This window comes from Monodon monoceros, unplaced genomic scaffold (assembly GCF_005190385.1).
Source record: "Monodon monoceros isolate NGI ecotype Baffin Bay Population unplaced genomic scaffold, NGI_Narwhal_1 Super_Scaffold_3, whole genome shotgun sequence".
NCBI classification, from domain to species: Eukaryota; Metazoa; Chordata; class Mammalia; order Artiodactyla; family Monodontidae; genus Monodon; species Monodon monoceros.
In genome coordinates, this window is record NW_021703780.1 from 95,484,439 (window position 1) to 95,500,644 (window position 16,206).

Here is a 16,206-nt window from a genome sequence, read left to right on the forward strand (position 1 = left end):
CGGACCGGGGCACGAACCTGTGTCTCCTGCATCGGTAGGCAGACTCTCAACCACTGCGCCACCAGGGAAGCCCTAATAGCATTTCTGTTTCAGAGTGGGGCTCTGGAGTCAGATCTGGGTTCCAATGCTGCCTCTGCTGTGCGATTTAAGGCAAATTATTTAACGTCTTGGAGCCTTATTTATCTCACCTGTGACATCTGAGGTTAACACTTTCCTGCTACTTCCAAAAAAGTTGCTTACAGTCTTGTCTTGAGGACTGTTGCATAACTTGTTTTTTCCGCAGTCGACTCAAACAATGATACTTTATTTCCGAGGGGTTTTTTTTGGGGGGGGCAGGGTGTGTTCTGCACTACATTATTTTCCCCATAATACTGCCCTGGCTTTCAAATCTACCCCCAAGGACCTTACCCTAGCTCCATCTGCCAGGTCCTGCAGGTCTCACCAGGATACTGGCTTCGTTTTAGTTCCCCAGGAAGGTTCTTACTCTCTCAGCGCTGTTGCTGAGAATTTCCTCTCCCTGGAATGCTATTCCTCCCCTGGCAAACTCCTCAACACCTTTGCATTCTGTAGGCTTCAGCTTAAATGTCATCTCTTAAGAGAGGACATCCTTGATTACCTTATATAAAGTGTGCCCCCTTCCTAGTTTCAGTTCATTGCTTGTTCATTGCCCTTATCATACCTACACCTGTTTTATTCCTGTGTTGCTTGCTTTTTGTTTGTTTCCCCTTCACTTGGCTGTAAGCTCCGTGAAATCAGGGACCATCTCTAGGTTGTTCTTCCGGTCCCCAGCACCTAGCTCACCACGTAGCATGTGGTCCCCTATGAATACTGCGGAATAACTGAAGCCCCAGAAAGCGCTGGATAAAGAATCAGGACTCTGTTAGAAACTGGCGGACCAGTGAGTGCTCTGCGCTTCCAACTCCAGCGCCCTGTTCATTAAGGGTCTGGGGAAGGTGAGGCTCGGAGTTTGGCCTGCTGGAAGTAGTCCCACTGAACCAGCCACCCGAGGCCTGATTGTGCCGGGTGAATGGTTTCTAAGGCGACAAAAAACAGAGGGCGGGGCCTCAGAATGGAGGGCCCAGCTCGGGCACCGAAGGGCCCTCCTGCGAGACGCGGCTGCGCGCGGAGGGGAGGCGGGCTCTGGGGCCCTGGGAACGCGCGCGCGTGCGCTGCGAGGGGCGCACGCACGGCCCGGCGCGGCGCTGCTCCTGAGGGCGGGGGAGCTGGGGGCTGTACCCCGCGGCTCCACCGTCTGGTACCGCCAGGACGCGGGTCCCGTGTGCAGCTGGCCGCGAAAGCCGCTGCCGCCCGAGCCCTGCACCAGTCCCCTCGCCCCATGGCCCTGGGCGCGCCACTGCGAGTTCCAGCTTCCAGAGGAGGCTCCGGCTGGCGACCAACGCTGCGTCGGCAGCCCAGCCTCGGCGCTCCGCCTAGGCTGCGACCTCGAGTCCTCGGCCCACGGCAGCCACGCCCAGGGAGCCGCGGATCCCTGCCCGCCCTGGGCCCTCGCCCACCCCGGCCCAGGAGGACGACCCGCCGCAGGACGGTGAGGCCCTTTGCGGCCCGCCCCTCCTGGCCCGAGTCAGTTGGGGCCAGGACCAGAAGACTGGGGGTGGACGTGGGGATCCGGAGAAGAGCTGTAGAGGATGAGCATCCGGATGAAGAGTGGAGAGAGAGGAGGGGTGCCTACCCCAGCCCCACTGCGCATCTTTCTGCAGGTTCTCTTGTCCTTTGACGAGGATTCTCCAAGGCGTCTCAACACATGGGCCGGCTCAGAAACGCCAAGATCCACGTGGAGAGAGCTATCAAGGTCGGAGGGAGCTTGGGGGTCTAGAAAGGGCCTGGAGAGTGGCTCATCCTGCCTCCTTGCACTATTTTCTCCCATCCTTAGAAAACATACAAGAAAAAAATCCTTGATCCCACACCCATCTTAAAATACTTCCCCATTTTTCAATACCCCCTTCACAGCCAGACTTCTTGGCAGAATTGTCTACTCCACCTGGGATTCACTCCTCAGCTCCCACCACTCTGGTTCCCTGCCCTTCCCCACTCTCATCAGGAACCACTCTAGTCAAGGTCACTGGTGACCTCCAAGGAGCCAGATCCAGCAGCCAGTCCCTCTTCTGTCCTGACCTTGGTTTGGCACCTTAGGCACCGACCCCCCCCCCCCCACATACCTTCCCTTTTGGCTGTCTGCACACTCCTAGTTCTCCTTTCTCCCTCCCTGGCAGCTACTTTTCAGTTGCCTTTGAAGACTTCTTGGGACACTCCTGGTTCCCTGGGTCCCTCTCCACACCTGTCTCCTTGGCCGTGAGTCCAGTCAGTGTGCTGTGCCCCCTCCATGCCCTTTCCAGCCCAGCCTGTCCTCTAACTGCACGCTCCAGAGATCCAACCCCCCACTTGACATCTCCGCCCAGGGAACATCAAAGCATTTCAGACCCATGTCCCAAACCATACTCTTGATTTTCCTGCCCAAACCTGTTCTCCTCCCTACTCTCTGATCTCCTCCATCTCCCAGTTGTTCAAGCCAGAAATCTGATCTTTCTGTTCCCTCACCCACACATCTAATCCCATCAGCAAAACTAGTCTCTATTTCCAAAACGAATCTCACCTCTATTGCCTTGTTCCCATCCATCTCCGCTGTAAGAACCTGCAGAAACCACAACAGCCTTCTGCCTCGTCTCCCTGCTTCCATCCTTGTCCCCTCCATCTGTTTTCCGTACGACAGCAAGCCAGCAAGCCACACTTACAGCCTCCAACTATGTCACTCCCTCCCTTCACTTTATTGCTTCATGCTACTCTTAATATAAAATTCAAGTTCGTTCCAAGGCCTGCAGGACCTTCCACAGTCTACTCCTACCTCTCAGGAGGTCTCCCCCTCATTTTCCACACTCCATTCACCCTGGCTTCCTTCCAGTTCCTCCCAACCTCTCCAGCCTCAAGACCTTTGCACATGCTTTTCCCTCTGCCTGAACTGCCATTTGCCGGGCTCTGCACATTCCTGGCTCCTTCTCAGCCTCCCCTGACTGTGTTTCTCCGGGTCCCCATTAAGATCCAGTTTCTCGAGCTCGCCAGCCTGGATGTAAATTCCTGCTCTTTCACTTAACCACTGTGTGGCCAAGCTACTCAATCTCTCTATGTCTCTGTTTCATAACCAGTTAAGTGGTGATAATAGTATCTATTAAAAATACATATCATTGTTAGTAATGTATGTAAGTGATTAACACATAGAAGGTGCTCAGTGAATATTAGCAAATAAACATAGTTACTCTTGTGATGATTATTATGCAGATTGTTTTTCTGTTTATTTATAGCCTGTCTCTTCTACTGGAATATAAAAACTTCCTGAAGGCAGAGGCCATAGCTGCCTGGTTCACCATTATATCCCCTGTGACAGGCACTTAGGCTATACTTACTGAACAAGCATTCTTCTGTCACCTTGCAGCAGCAGAAGATTTTCATGATCCAAGGCTGCTACCCTGTGATCCGGTGGCTTTTGCGCCGGAGGGGCTGGGTGGAGAAGAAGGTGGTCCATCACTTGGGTACCACGCTGCCACCACCACACAAGGATCTGGGTGACAGTGACACCACTGAGGATGGTGAGCAATCCCTCCCTTTCCCCAAACTTCCTGAGTCCCATCCCTTTGGTTCCCGCTGTCCCAGGGTTGAGGCTGTGATATGGGCCTGTGGGGCGGGGACAGGGGCCTTACCAGGCCTGGCCTCTGCATCCACAGAGGACGAAGATGAGGATGAAGCATTCCGGCTACCACAGCTGTTCGACTTCGATGATTTACTGGAATTTGATGACCTGCATGGGACGCATGCTCTGATGGTGAGGGCCCAGGGGGCTGGACAGGGGTCTGCTTCGTTTGAGGGAGAGCACTAGAGTCCAGCCGGGTGACCCCAGACAAGTCCTTTCCTTCTCTGGGCCTCAGTTTCCCTATCTGTGGTAAAAACGGATTGGTTCTCTAAAGCCTAGGTAGGCCAGCGGAGTGGTGAGGGACACAGACAAGGCTGGCCTGGGTTCAGAACCGTTTGCTAGGTTGTTATCAGGAGCCGGCACAACCTGCACGCCTGGTCATTTCCCCCTTCCAGATAAAAACCCCACAGTTCATCTTCCCCCGTCCCCAGCAAGGGAAGGCTAGCAGGAAGGGCTTACAACGTTTTGAAAGAGGCTGATACGATGTTGTGGAGGGTGTGTGTGCTGGGACGGGGACACTTGGCTTTCAATCTTGGCACCACCACTTACTGAGCTGAACTAGACCAAACTGCCGTTTTCGTCTGTCAGGCGAGGTTGAGGACTGCCACTTCCATATGGCCCAACCTTGTGAGCCCTTGGACAAGTCCCTGTGCCTCAGTTCCCTCATCTGTGAAATGGGGATAATGGTAGCACCTACCTCATAGGGTCATGGTGAGGATTAAATGAGATGACATGGCAAGCTTAGAACAGGGCCTGGCACACGGTGTTACAGGTTATCAATAATCCTACCTCCCAGAGTTGCAGGAAGGACGGAGAGAGGTGGAGCCCACGAGAGAGCCTTTGTCACATGCGGTGTGCACATCAGCTTGGAGGCACAGTCATGCCACTGAGCAAGTCACTCATGGCCAAGAGCCAGAACAAGGTGTGGCGTTCAGGTGTGGGGCTTAGTCACTGCCTGGGGGCACCTGGCCAAAGGAGCTGCGAGCTCACCTGCTCTCTGCTCACGCAGTGTGTGCCCCGGAGGAAGAGATGTCTTTTCTTAATGTACACAAAGATGGCGTGTGGGCTAGAGGCCCCCTTGATAGCAACCTTTCCTTCCATTCACCCACCTTGCTCAGCAGGGCGGGGAGAAGCCTCCTCGGGCCTTGTGCTGCCCACATTAGCCCCCCCCGTCTCCTCCCCGCCCCACAGTCGCGCATGGTTCGGAACGAGATCCCCTACTTCATCTGGACCACTCGGCGGAACATGCTGGACTGTCGCTTCCTCTCCAAGGATCAAATGATAAACCACTATGCCCGGGCGGGCTCCTTTACCACAAAGGTGGGCTCTCCAGGGCGTGGGCATGGCAGCTTCTAACCCCCCCCACCCTTGGGCCGGCAACCCCACTCCCTGTTCTCCTCGTCAGTAAGAGTTTTCAGGAGATGGGGAGGTATATGACTCAGTGGGATTCGGACACACCTGGGTTCAAATCCAACCCCTGCAGCATGTCTGGCACATGTAGACATGTTGCCTAACATAGACTCCAGGATCCAAATGGGATCTGGAGACAGAACAAACACCATGTCCGGTGATAGTGAACAGGAGGACCCTTCTTTCCAAGCAGAGCATATCTGGCTGATGGATCCATTATATTTTAGCTGGGTTTATTAACAAGTGACTTCACCTCTCTGAGCCTCAGGTCCCCCATCTTTTTTTTTTAAATTTATTTATTTTTGGCTGCTTTGGGTCTTCGTTGCTGCACGGAGGCTTTCTCTAGTTGCGGCGAGTGGGACCTACTCTTTGTTGCGGTGCGCGGGCTTCTCATTGCGGTGGCTTCTCTCATTGCGGAGCACAGGCTCTAGGGGCGCGGGCTTCAGTAGTTGTGGCTCGCGGGCTCTAGAGCGCAGGCCCAGGAGTCGTGGCGCACGGGCTTAGTTGCTCCACGGCATGTGGGATCTTCCCTGGACCAGAGATTGAACCCGTGTCCCCTGCATCGGCAGGTGGATTCTTAACCACTGCGCCACCAGGGAAGCCCAGGTTCCTCATCTTTAAATGAGAATACCAGTAAGACCTATCTTCTCGGGTTATGGCAAGAATGATAGGCTTTATAACTGAGACCTGCTAGTATATTATTAGTGTGGACTGGGAGGATTCCTGGAGAAGGCAGGTATTTAAGGGTGTGAAAGAGTGGATGGGAAGGATGTGGGGCATACTCGGCGTAGGAACCACACGGGCAACACGGGGAGGTGGACATGAGTGGGTCAAGCCTAGCAAGTGGGGCAGAGGCTCTGAGCACGTCCAAGCAGGGTCCCCTTGAGCTGTCTGGGTGTGTGCCAAGTGTGGGGGCCCTTGGAGGCCCTCTGGGCCAGTCCCACCCTGCCCCCTCAGCGGCTAACTCCATAGGTGGGTCTGTGTCTCAATCTCCGGAATTTGCCGTGGTTTGATGAGGCCGATGCCGACTCCTTCTTCCCGCGCTGCTACCGCCTGGGGGCTGAGGATGACAAAAAGGCCTTCATAGGTAAGGAGATGCCAGCCCCATGCCTGGACCCTCAAGCCGAAAGATGAGAGCTAAAGCCCTGGCTGGTTTTGGAGAGCAAAGGGCCCCTCTCCTCATGCCCTCATCTACCCCAGCAGATATCCTTCTCCATCCCCAATCCTTATCTTTCCCTAATGTGCCTCCCTTAATGAGCCTCCTGCCTTGGTCAACGCAGACCTCCAGAAGAGCTGATGTAGCTTAGCTTACTGTCTAGAGCAGGTTCTAAAAGTTGGTCGCTTGGTTGAGTTTGGAATCCAGATTAAGTTCCAACCTTGTGTCAGATTCCACTGGCTAGACTGGGTTCCAGACCTAGAAAAGGCTCTAGACTTCGGGATTCTCAGGCAGAGTAAGCTCCAACTCCAGCACATGCCCTAAAGTCAGGTCAGAATTTGGATCCAGATTAGATGCTAGGTTTAAATTAGTCTCCAAATCTGATATAGATTCTGGGCCAAGGTCTGGTTCTCAGGCTAGATAAGTATCAAAAGTGGATTAGGACATTGTAAATCAACTATACATCAATTAAAAAATAAAATTTAAAAAAAATCACCAAAAAAAAAAAAGTGGATCAGGAACAGAAGAGAGAAAGCAGACAGCAGATCCAGGCATGATTCTGAAGGTAGAGTATGAGCCAAGTCAGGTGATGTTCTGGGTCTGGTTCTACAGTTGAAACAGAAGCCAGGTTCTAATCCGGGTTCTAGAATCAGAAACAGTAGTCAGGTTCCGGATCCAAAATGGGGCAGGTCATGCTCAGGTTCCGGAACCAGAATAGGCCTGGAGCCTAGAGGCTGAGCAGGGTATCCCGTGCCCTGGGAGCAGAGGACTTCTGGCTGACAGCTGCCCGCAACGTTCTCAAGCTGGTGGTAAAATCAGAATGGAAGTCATACTCTATCCAAGCAGAAGAGGCAGAGGCCCCAGGTAAGCACTGTGGTTACCTCCACCTCCCAGTCGCTTATCCTCCCACCCAGCCACACACCCATCCACCTGTTCATCCACGCATCTGTCTTTGTATTTTTCTCATCCATCTGCCCATCCACCACCCCTTCCTACCAGCCCATCCGTACATTTATCCACCCATCTGTCCACCCTTTGTCTATCCATCTGCCTACCTTCTCACCCACCCGACTCATGCACCTACCCGTTCATCCATCCATTCTTCTTCCCCCCCACTGTTGTTCTGTTCATTCACCTACTTCTCTCAGCTCCTCTCTCCCTATCCATCTAGCCACTCCACCTTCCTACCTATCTACCTATCTGTCCTTGTCTCTCCATCCATTTACCTCTTTTCCATCCAGCCATCCACCACCTATGTGTCCTCCGGCCCATCCACTCATCATTTTTCTGTCCCAATCACCTACCCAAGTGTCTTCTTATACATTTGTTAATTTACCCACTGCCTCATTCAGCCCTCCTATGGGCCTGGCATGTGGCCAAGCACTCTAGAGAGGACAGACTAAGAGGATGTGGTCCATCCCTGCCCTGTGGGGAGCTCAGGTCTGTGAGGAGAGGAAGCTGTGCAACCATGTAGTTTCACTTGGTCTGAGGACTCCTTGTGCCTTGTGAAGGAGGACACAGAGAGTCCCTCGCTGCCTGCTGGCTCAACCCATTGCTTGCCTTTTCCCTCTCTGGACTTAGCTCCTACCTCACAGCCTCCACCCTGTAACCCAGGGTCTAATCAGCCAGGGATTCGAAGAAGTGAGGGGCAGCTCTACTGGGAGGAGGAAAATCCCTGGCTCTTCCAGAGGCTGACTGCCCAATTGCTGTCTCTTGGGTGTGTCAGGTGCAAAGAAGACGGTCATGTGTCGGGATCAGGGGCACAAGGGCCTCAGGCGTGTCAGAACTCCCAAGCACGGAGGGGCTGCAGGTGTGTGCTGGGGTTATAGGTGCTGAGATGCTTTGGGGACATTTAGGGTGGAGCCTCAAATGAGTGATAGGTCCTGGGACACTGAGGGCCAAGGGTGAGCACTGGGGCCGCAGGTGAATTTAGAACAAAAGCCCCAGGTGAGTGATAGGTCCCAGGGCAGTAGGGGATGCAGGTGTGTGCTGGGCCTCAGGTGTATTTAGGGTGCAGTCTCAGGTAAGTGACAGGCCTCGGGGCAGTGGGGGCCATGGCATATGGGATAGTGACAGCCCCCTCCCTGTCTCTACAGGAGACAAGCAGCCCAAGAAACAAGAGAAAAAGCCGGTGACGGTGTCCCCAGAGTTTGTGGATGACGCTCTGTGTGCCTGCGAGGAGCACCTTAACAACGTGGCCCACGTGGACATTGACAAGGACATGGAGGCTCCACTCTACCTGAGCCCTGAGGGCTGGTCCCTCTTCCTCCAGCGCTACTATCAAGTGGTCCAGTGAGTACCTCTGCAGCCCTGGCCATGGGGCATGGCAGGTGCTCCTTGCTCTCGGGCAGCTTCCGTGTTCTGAGCTGATGCTCAGGGACAGACCCTCTCTGTCGAGTGCTGCCCCCATCTCTCTCCAAACCTCCCCGTTTCATTCACCCCACTATTCTCCTTCTTCAGAACCCCCAAGAGCTCCCACTGCCTTCATAATAGGGTCCAAACTACTCTTCCCAGATCTTGACATAGCATAGTGACCAAGATCATGGCTGTGCTGTCAGACAGACCTGAGTCTGCCTTTGCCGCTTCCAAGCTCTGTGACCTTGGGAACATCACTAATCTTTATGAATTTTGCTTTTCTCAAATGTAAAATTGGTTTAAAAATAATGTCTGCCTGAAAGGTAGGATTAGACAGGATAATCTGTATGATGTTCTCAGCACTGACTCTTAGTTTTCACTCACAAAGTAAGACTCTATTAAGTCATTTAGATTTTATCCTGCAGGCCAACGTTTCCCAAAGTGTATTACACAGGAGGCTAGTACTACAGGCTGTAAATAGAGTTTATGAAAAAGGGGCTTTTGTGGTCCATCACATTTGGAGAACATTGGGTTAAACAAAGTTAGTTAAAATAGGTTTCCTTGATGCAGGACTTTTTAGAACCTATTGGTGGTGTAAACCTCCAAGAGAGGCAGCGTGTGCAGCATATCCTGTTACTTAGGTGACCCCAGCCCCCCGCCCCAAGCATCCTGAGCGGTTGCGTTTGTAGAACACACTCCGGGAAAAGGTTCTTGAGCAGAGCAAAGGAGTATTGAGATGGACCTGGAGCTGTTGTAGAGAGACTCCGTTCAACAGAGTGTGTGGGAGAGCCTGGGCGGAGGAGGACCCTGAAGGCAGGAGCACACTCAGCATTTACCAAGCCCCTCCTGTGTGCCAGGAGTTGTGCCAGGCTCCAGAAATGAAACGAAGTCCCTGTCCTCAGGGGCACACAGCAGTAAGCTGGGGGGGGTAGTGCCAGGGGCCTCAGCTGGCATGGTGTTAGAATAGAAAGGAACAGACAGACTTAATGATTGATAGGGGAGACTGAAGAACTAATAAATGAACTTTGGACGAATGACTTACCAAGCACACCCACATCACTGATGAATAACTCATTTGTATCTTTTTTTAAACGTTGGGAAACAAAAGCTAGGTGACCCCATACTTTCCCCTCACCTGCCAGAAAACATGAAGCCACCCTTCTTAAGAATGATCAGGACTGAGTTAGAACAGTAGGTGGAAAGAATGTCAGTCCTCTGCATTTCCGGATGCGGAGCAAGTTGGGGGCTGGAGGAACCTCTCAAAAGTCAGGATTACATAAAATATTACATCATATAACATTGCCTTGAATTGTTCAGTACAGATCATTAGCTTTTATTCATTTATTCAGTATTTACCGCTGCTTCTCAACTTTTTAAAAAACAAATCCATGATGCACCAGCCAGGCTTTTTTTTTTTCGCCCGCTCCCGCCACCAACCAGGCTTTTATCAAGGTTCACTTTCCACAGAAACACTGTTTATTTTTTTGCTAAATATAAAATCATATTGTCATGTTGAATACACTTTTTCAAGTTGCACGTGCCCCTGCCACCACCACGTGACACTTTCCTGGGCCAAACCACAGATTTGCTCAGCAGATTCTTTATGCCATGGCCACAGAAAAGTTTCCAGCAAACCTTGTGGAAATAGAAGAGTCAGGACTTACGTGTGAGTAAGAGGCCTTGCCAAACCCCCTCCATCTGACTGTCCCCGTTCCTGGCACTGCCCAGCTGCTGCTGCTGCTCCTGCCTTAGCAACAGAGAGACAAGTTCTCCGTGGCTGGAGACATTCAAGAGGCTAAGATGTTAAAGAGACGTTACCATCTAGTGGAGGCTTCCTTCGTATTCATTCAGAAGAAAACAAATGGGAGAGTTTGGATGAGGCTACCATCTGGGGTATTTGGTGACTTGGTTTAGCTGAGGACATTCTGCGTCCTGTAGGGAACAGGTCCCTCTTTGTCCATGAACCCTTATCAGTACAGCCCAGTTGCTGAGGCCAGCTCCTGCCAGAGAACTTACTTATCCAACCAGTCATTCAGTTAACAAACTTTCAGGGAGCGCCTAATAAGTGCTGGGTACTGCTTGGGGTTGGGACTACAACAGAGAATAACAACTACAAAAAATATTCCTGCCCTCATAAAGCTTACGTTCCAGTGAGCGGAGACAGGCAATAACCAAATGGGTCTGGGTGTCAGGTGGTAAGTGATGGGAAGAGAAATAAATCAAGGAGATGTGTCATACAGATGTGCTAGAAAAGAATTAGACTAAGGGGCTTCCCTGGTGGCACAGTGGTTGAGAGTCTGCCTGCCGATGCAGGGGACACGGGGTTCGTGCCCCGGTTGGGGAATATCCCACATGCCGCCGAGCGGCTAGGCCCGTGAGCCATGGCCGCTGGGCCTGCGTGTCCAGAACTTGTGCTCCACAGCGGGACAGGGCACAGCAGTGAGAGGCCCACGTACCGCAAAAAGAAAAAAAAAAAAGAATTAGACTAGAAAGGGGCCCACCTATCAACCAGTGTTAGGTTCTGATTAGGAGGGGAATGAACCCCCCCAAAGCACCTGTGGATGGAAGAATTGGGAAGAGTGGAGTTTGCATCCTGCCACTTAACTCAGTGTGTGGCCTTGGGCAAATCCCTCAACTCTCCAACCTTCAGTTTATACTTCTCTAAAATGGGACCAGTAACATCTCCCTGGAGATGGATTAGTGATAATATAGATAAAGCCCTTGGCACAGTGCCTGGCACATAGTGGTGCCTCATCATTTGATGCTGGTATGATTAAATTCTATCAAAGGCAGTTTTAATGTAATAGAAAGGGAGGTGGCAGAAGGTGGAGTGTTGGAGTGAGGGGGGTGCAGTAGGTAGAATGTCCCCATCCTCTCCCATTCCAGCAGTCTGGGACGGTGCCCTGGGCAGGGTGGATTTGGGGGACAGCCTGAGCGTGGGGCTGGAGGTTTGGGAGAGACCTATCTGGATCTCTAGGGGAAGGGCGTGACCAAAGCTGGTTGGACCATGGCCAGGGAGCTTTTGTCTCCCCTTGCCTTGTTCACCAGGATGCCCCCAGGCCCAGCCCTGCCCAAGTCCCATCATCTCCCCACAGCGAGGGGGCAGAACTCAGGTACCTCGACACTCAGGTCCAGCGCTGTGAGGACATCCTGCAGCAGCTGCGGGCCGTGGTGCCCCAGATGGACATGGAAGGAGATCGCAACATCTGGATCGTGAAGCCGGGAGCCAAGTCCCGTGGACGAGGTGGGGGTCAGCCCCTGCTTCCTGTACCAGCACCCTACACCCTCCCCAGCTAGAGGCCAGGGAAGTTAAATAGTACAGGTTCTGTTGGAGCCAAACTACCTAGGTTCGAATCCCAGCTCTGCTACTTACATGCTGTGTGACCTTGAGCAACTTATATCACTTCTCTGAACCTCAGTTCCCTTATCTGTTGAGGATTAAACAAGGTAGTACATCTACCACTCAGCATGGTGCCTGGCACAGTAGCCACCCCATCAATGTTGGCTGCTGTGACGATGATGCCAGCACCTCCTCTCCTGCCCTGAGGGTTTAGCTTAGTGCTTTAGGCAGGTCTGGTGATACTCACATGCAGTTGCTTGTCATCTAAGGGCTCTCATATTTGACCAGTGCATCCTTGTGAGGGTATAGTACAGGGGTCAAGGGTATGGATGCTGGGAGCGCGACTTCCTGGATTCAAACCCCAGCTCTGCCTCCTAATATCCATAAGACCTCGGGCAGGTTAGTTAACCTCTTCTGTGCCTCATTTTCATCGTTGTTAAAATGAAGCCAATAATGCCTACCTGAGAGGATTACATGAGAATCATATATGGAAAGTGCTTAGATCCTGCGCTTTTACAGAGTACCTGCTATGTAATAACAGCTATTATTATTCTGACTGCTCAGCATGAATGGAATTTGAACAGGGCAGCCAGCAAGCTGGGGTGGTGCATTAGCCCAGCCTTTAAAAGATGGTTAAGGACTTCCAAGATGTAAAAAACAGACTTCTGGCAGCAGATCGCTCCATGTACTGCCTGCCCTTGGGTGAATTTGTTCATGTCCAAGTGAAGCTGTCGCAGCTCCACACACTATGGGACACTCCTGTTGGGACGTCTTTTCAAAACCAGCATCATAGTCTTTTCTTTTTCTACCTTGGAAGTAGTTTTGTTGGTTTTTTCCAAGTATGAAAATACGTATTTGTTATTGTTTTTAAAAAGATCAGACAGTACAGAAAAGTGGAAGGAAGCAAAGGCACCCTTGATTTCCCTGAGATAACTACAATTCACCTTGTGATGTGTTTCTTTCTATACTTTCTTCTATGCATCTGGAGAGAGTGTGCATGTTTTATTTTATTTTAAATAAGAGCATACTATTTGGTAGCTTCCTTTTTTCATTTATTATATCTTTCCATATCAGTGAGTATTACTCATTTATTTTTTGCACCTTTCTTTTTTCTTAACAGTAGATCTTGGAGATCACTCCATTTTAGTACATCTAGATCTGCTTTTCTTCCCCGCCTGTTTTTAGCTTATTATTATAGACACTTTTCAAACATACACAAAAGCAGAGAGAATAATACAGTGAATCCCAAAGTATTTCAACATTTTCTCTCCATTTTTAGAAAAACTTAATTGAAATATGTATATAATATACTTCACTGAAAAGGCTATGCATTGTGAATATACAACTCAGTGAATTGTCACATAGTGAACACACTCGTGGAAACAGCACCCACATCATGAAATACAGCACCCTAGAGGGCCCCCTCCCATGCCATCTCCAGGTCTCTACCTCCCTGCAATGGGAACCCCTATGCTGACTTATAACACCATAGATTAGTGTTGCCTGTTTTTGAATTTTATATAAAAGTACAGTAGGTGCTTTCTTACCTCATTCTGTTTTACAGCTGCATAGTCTAATCTTGTTTAGATGTACCCTCGTGGTCTTACCTAATCCTTTTCTGATGGATATTTAGACGCCCACCATTTTTTTTTCCTGTTTATTTGATTATTGATTGATGAATTGCTATTAACAAGCAACACTGTGATGAATATCCTGTGCAGATATCTTAGTAGCCTTTCCATTTATTTCCTTAGGATAAATTTCTAAAAGTGAAATTGCTGGGTCAGAGGTCATGAACAGCCTCAATCTTTGGCTATACAAGGCGTCACGTTATTGGGAATCTTAGTGATCATTCTGGCCATTTGAGAAAGGATCTGGCTTGGGAACCCGGCACAAGTTATTCTGTGCCATTGGTGGGCAATCAGACTGTTTGAGGGGCCAAACAATGAGGAAATGAGATTGATTTGTGTGTTTGTTTGCCTTGTGATTCTTACTGTAGACCCTTGAACAACGTGGGTTTGAACTGCGTGGGTCCACATATATGCGGATTTCTTTCACTGTATACATACTTCAGTACTACATGATCTGTTGTTGGTTGAATCCGTGGATGCGGAACCACAGATACAGGGGACCTACTGTAAAGTTATACGAGAATTTTTGACTGCTCGGAGGGTTGGCGCTCCTAATCCCCGTGTTGTTCAAGGGTCAACTGTATATATCAGCATTAAAATAATACCTTTTTAGCCTAAGATACTTAACTTCACTCGTTATAAAACAGATAAAATTAAAATATCATTCTACCTAAGAGAATGGCAAAAATAAATCATCAACAGTGTTGATAGAATGTGGGCAAACACACAATCTCATACACTCTTACTGGGAGTGCAGATTGGTAGAACATCTTTGTTCTATAAAGTGAAAAAATGCACATACCCTTTGAGCCAGCAAATCTATAGCTAGAGATGTTTTCCACAGGCAACTAGTAATAATGATACGAGTTAACATTTACTGAATGCTCACCAAGTGCCAAGCAGTGTTCCAATTCCTTAGCATGTTTAAGTGCATAGAATCCTATGAAACTGAGGCGCACACAACTCTTCCATAACCTGGGAGCCTATCCATAGGACCTGGAAGCAGCACTTGGCTGCCTCTGGGGAAGGAGATGTATTTTTTTTCATTGTATACCCTTTTGTACTGCCTACTTTTCACTTCTGTTGTTTTTTATATTCCATTAGTTATTGTGAAAAACTAATCAAAGCCATTTATGCACATGGTTTTTAAAAAAGCCCAATACTGTTTGAATTGTTATCCATGCATATATTCTTTTTCATCAAATAAAACTGGTTAATTTTTTTTTAAACTTTAAATCCTTAGCAGATTCTCAGCTTTCCCAAAGGGAACAGGGAGAAGGGGGCAGGCTCACCCATTTGGGCCTATCAGTCCTTTGGGGATGAGAGCTTATGATGAGCTGTCCATGGTCCCCTGACCCATCTCCCAGCCCAAGCCTGGCCTGATCCCTGACCACCCTGTTTCCCCTGAAGGCATCATGTGCATGGACCACCTGGAGGAGATGCTGAAGCTGGTGGACGGCAATCCCATGATGATGAAGGACGGCAAGTGGGTGGTGCAGAAGTATATCGAGCAACCCCTGCTCATCTTTGGCACCAAGTTTGATCTGAGACAGTGGTTCCTGGTGACCGACTGGAACCCGCTTACTGTGTGGTTCTACCGCGACAGCTACATCCGCTTCTCTACACAGCCCTTCTCCTTGAAGAACCTGGACAAGTGAGCCTCCCCCAGAACCTCACTCCCATGAGCTCCCAGTCTAGCTGGGGAGCTGGCAGGAAGCAGCGATTCCAAGGCAATGCGGGGCTCCAAACACACTCTGCAGGCAGGCAGGCCTCTATCCATCCAACCACCTGTGTGTACCCTGTGCCGTTCAGTGTTCTAGGCACGTGGGACACAGCAGTGAACAAAACGAGCCCAGCCCTCAAGAGTTCATATTCCAACAGGGAGAAACAGACAAGCCATGAACATAATCAGTAAAATCATCTAATGGGTTAAAAGTGATATGTGTTATGGAAGAAAGGATGTAGAGTGGGGTAAAGGGGGATCAGGAGAAATGTGAGAGGAGAGAGGCAGGTTGCAGCATTCATTTCGGGGGAGAGGAAGCCTGTTGAGCCCTCGGTTCAAATTCCGTCTCTGAAGCTTCCAAGCTCTGTGACTTGGGTCAGGTGAAAACCTATCAGTATTTAAGCTTCCGTTGCCACATCTGAAGAATGGAGGAAGTAATATGGAGCTCATAGCTGTCGGCTACTGAGTGCTCTGTATGTGACGATTGCTAAGCACTTCATGTATGTTATCTCAGTCCTCCATGAAAACCCGGTGAAGTGGTACTGTTACTTACCCCCATTTTACAGATGTTGAAAGGAGCCCATGGGTTAAATGACTTATGTAAGGTCTTACCAGTCAGCGATGAAGATAGAACTTGAACACATGTCTTGGTGACCATGGGGCCCGTACTCTTAACCACCTTCTTATCTTCCAGGCACTGGGAGGGTTAACTGACACTGTCACAAAGCACTTAACACCGTGGCCCCTGTAGTTAGTGCCCTCAGAGAGGTCCTGAGTGAAGACTGGTAGTGGCCCTAGAAGAAAGTGATGAGGCCTTTGTCACCTCAAGCTGAATGGTCCAGAGTGTGCCGGGCTGATTCCGGGGTTTGCCTGCCCTCCCCACGTTTGGGT

General features: G+C 50.2%; 1 protein-coding gene across 1 annotated transcript in view; it reads left to right on the forward strand.

Moving 5' to 3' along the window:
* The first annotated feature begins 1,732 nt into the window (after positions 1 to 1,732).
* TTLL3 (tubulin tyrosine ligase like 3) overlaps positions 1,733 to 16,206 on the forward strand; it is a 30,182-nt gene continuing 15,708 nt past the window's right edge. The window contains 8 exon segments of the mRNA XM_029241605.1: positions 1,733 to 1,810; positions 3,446 to 3,599; positions 3,735 to 3,832; positions 6,083 to 6,197; positions 7,032 to 7,130; positions 8,363 to 8,558; positions 11,717 to 11,865; positions 15,003 to 15,246. Of these exon segments, the coding sequence (XP_029097438.1) occupies positions 1,763 to 1,810; positions 3,446 to 3,599; positions 3,735 to 3,832; positions 6,083 to 6,197; positions 7,032 to 7,130; positions 8,363 to 8,558; positions 11,717 to 11,865; positions 15,003 to 15,246 (1,103 nt within the window). The 5' untranslated portion in view covers positions 1,733 to 1,762.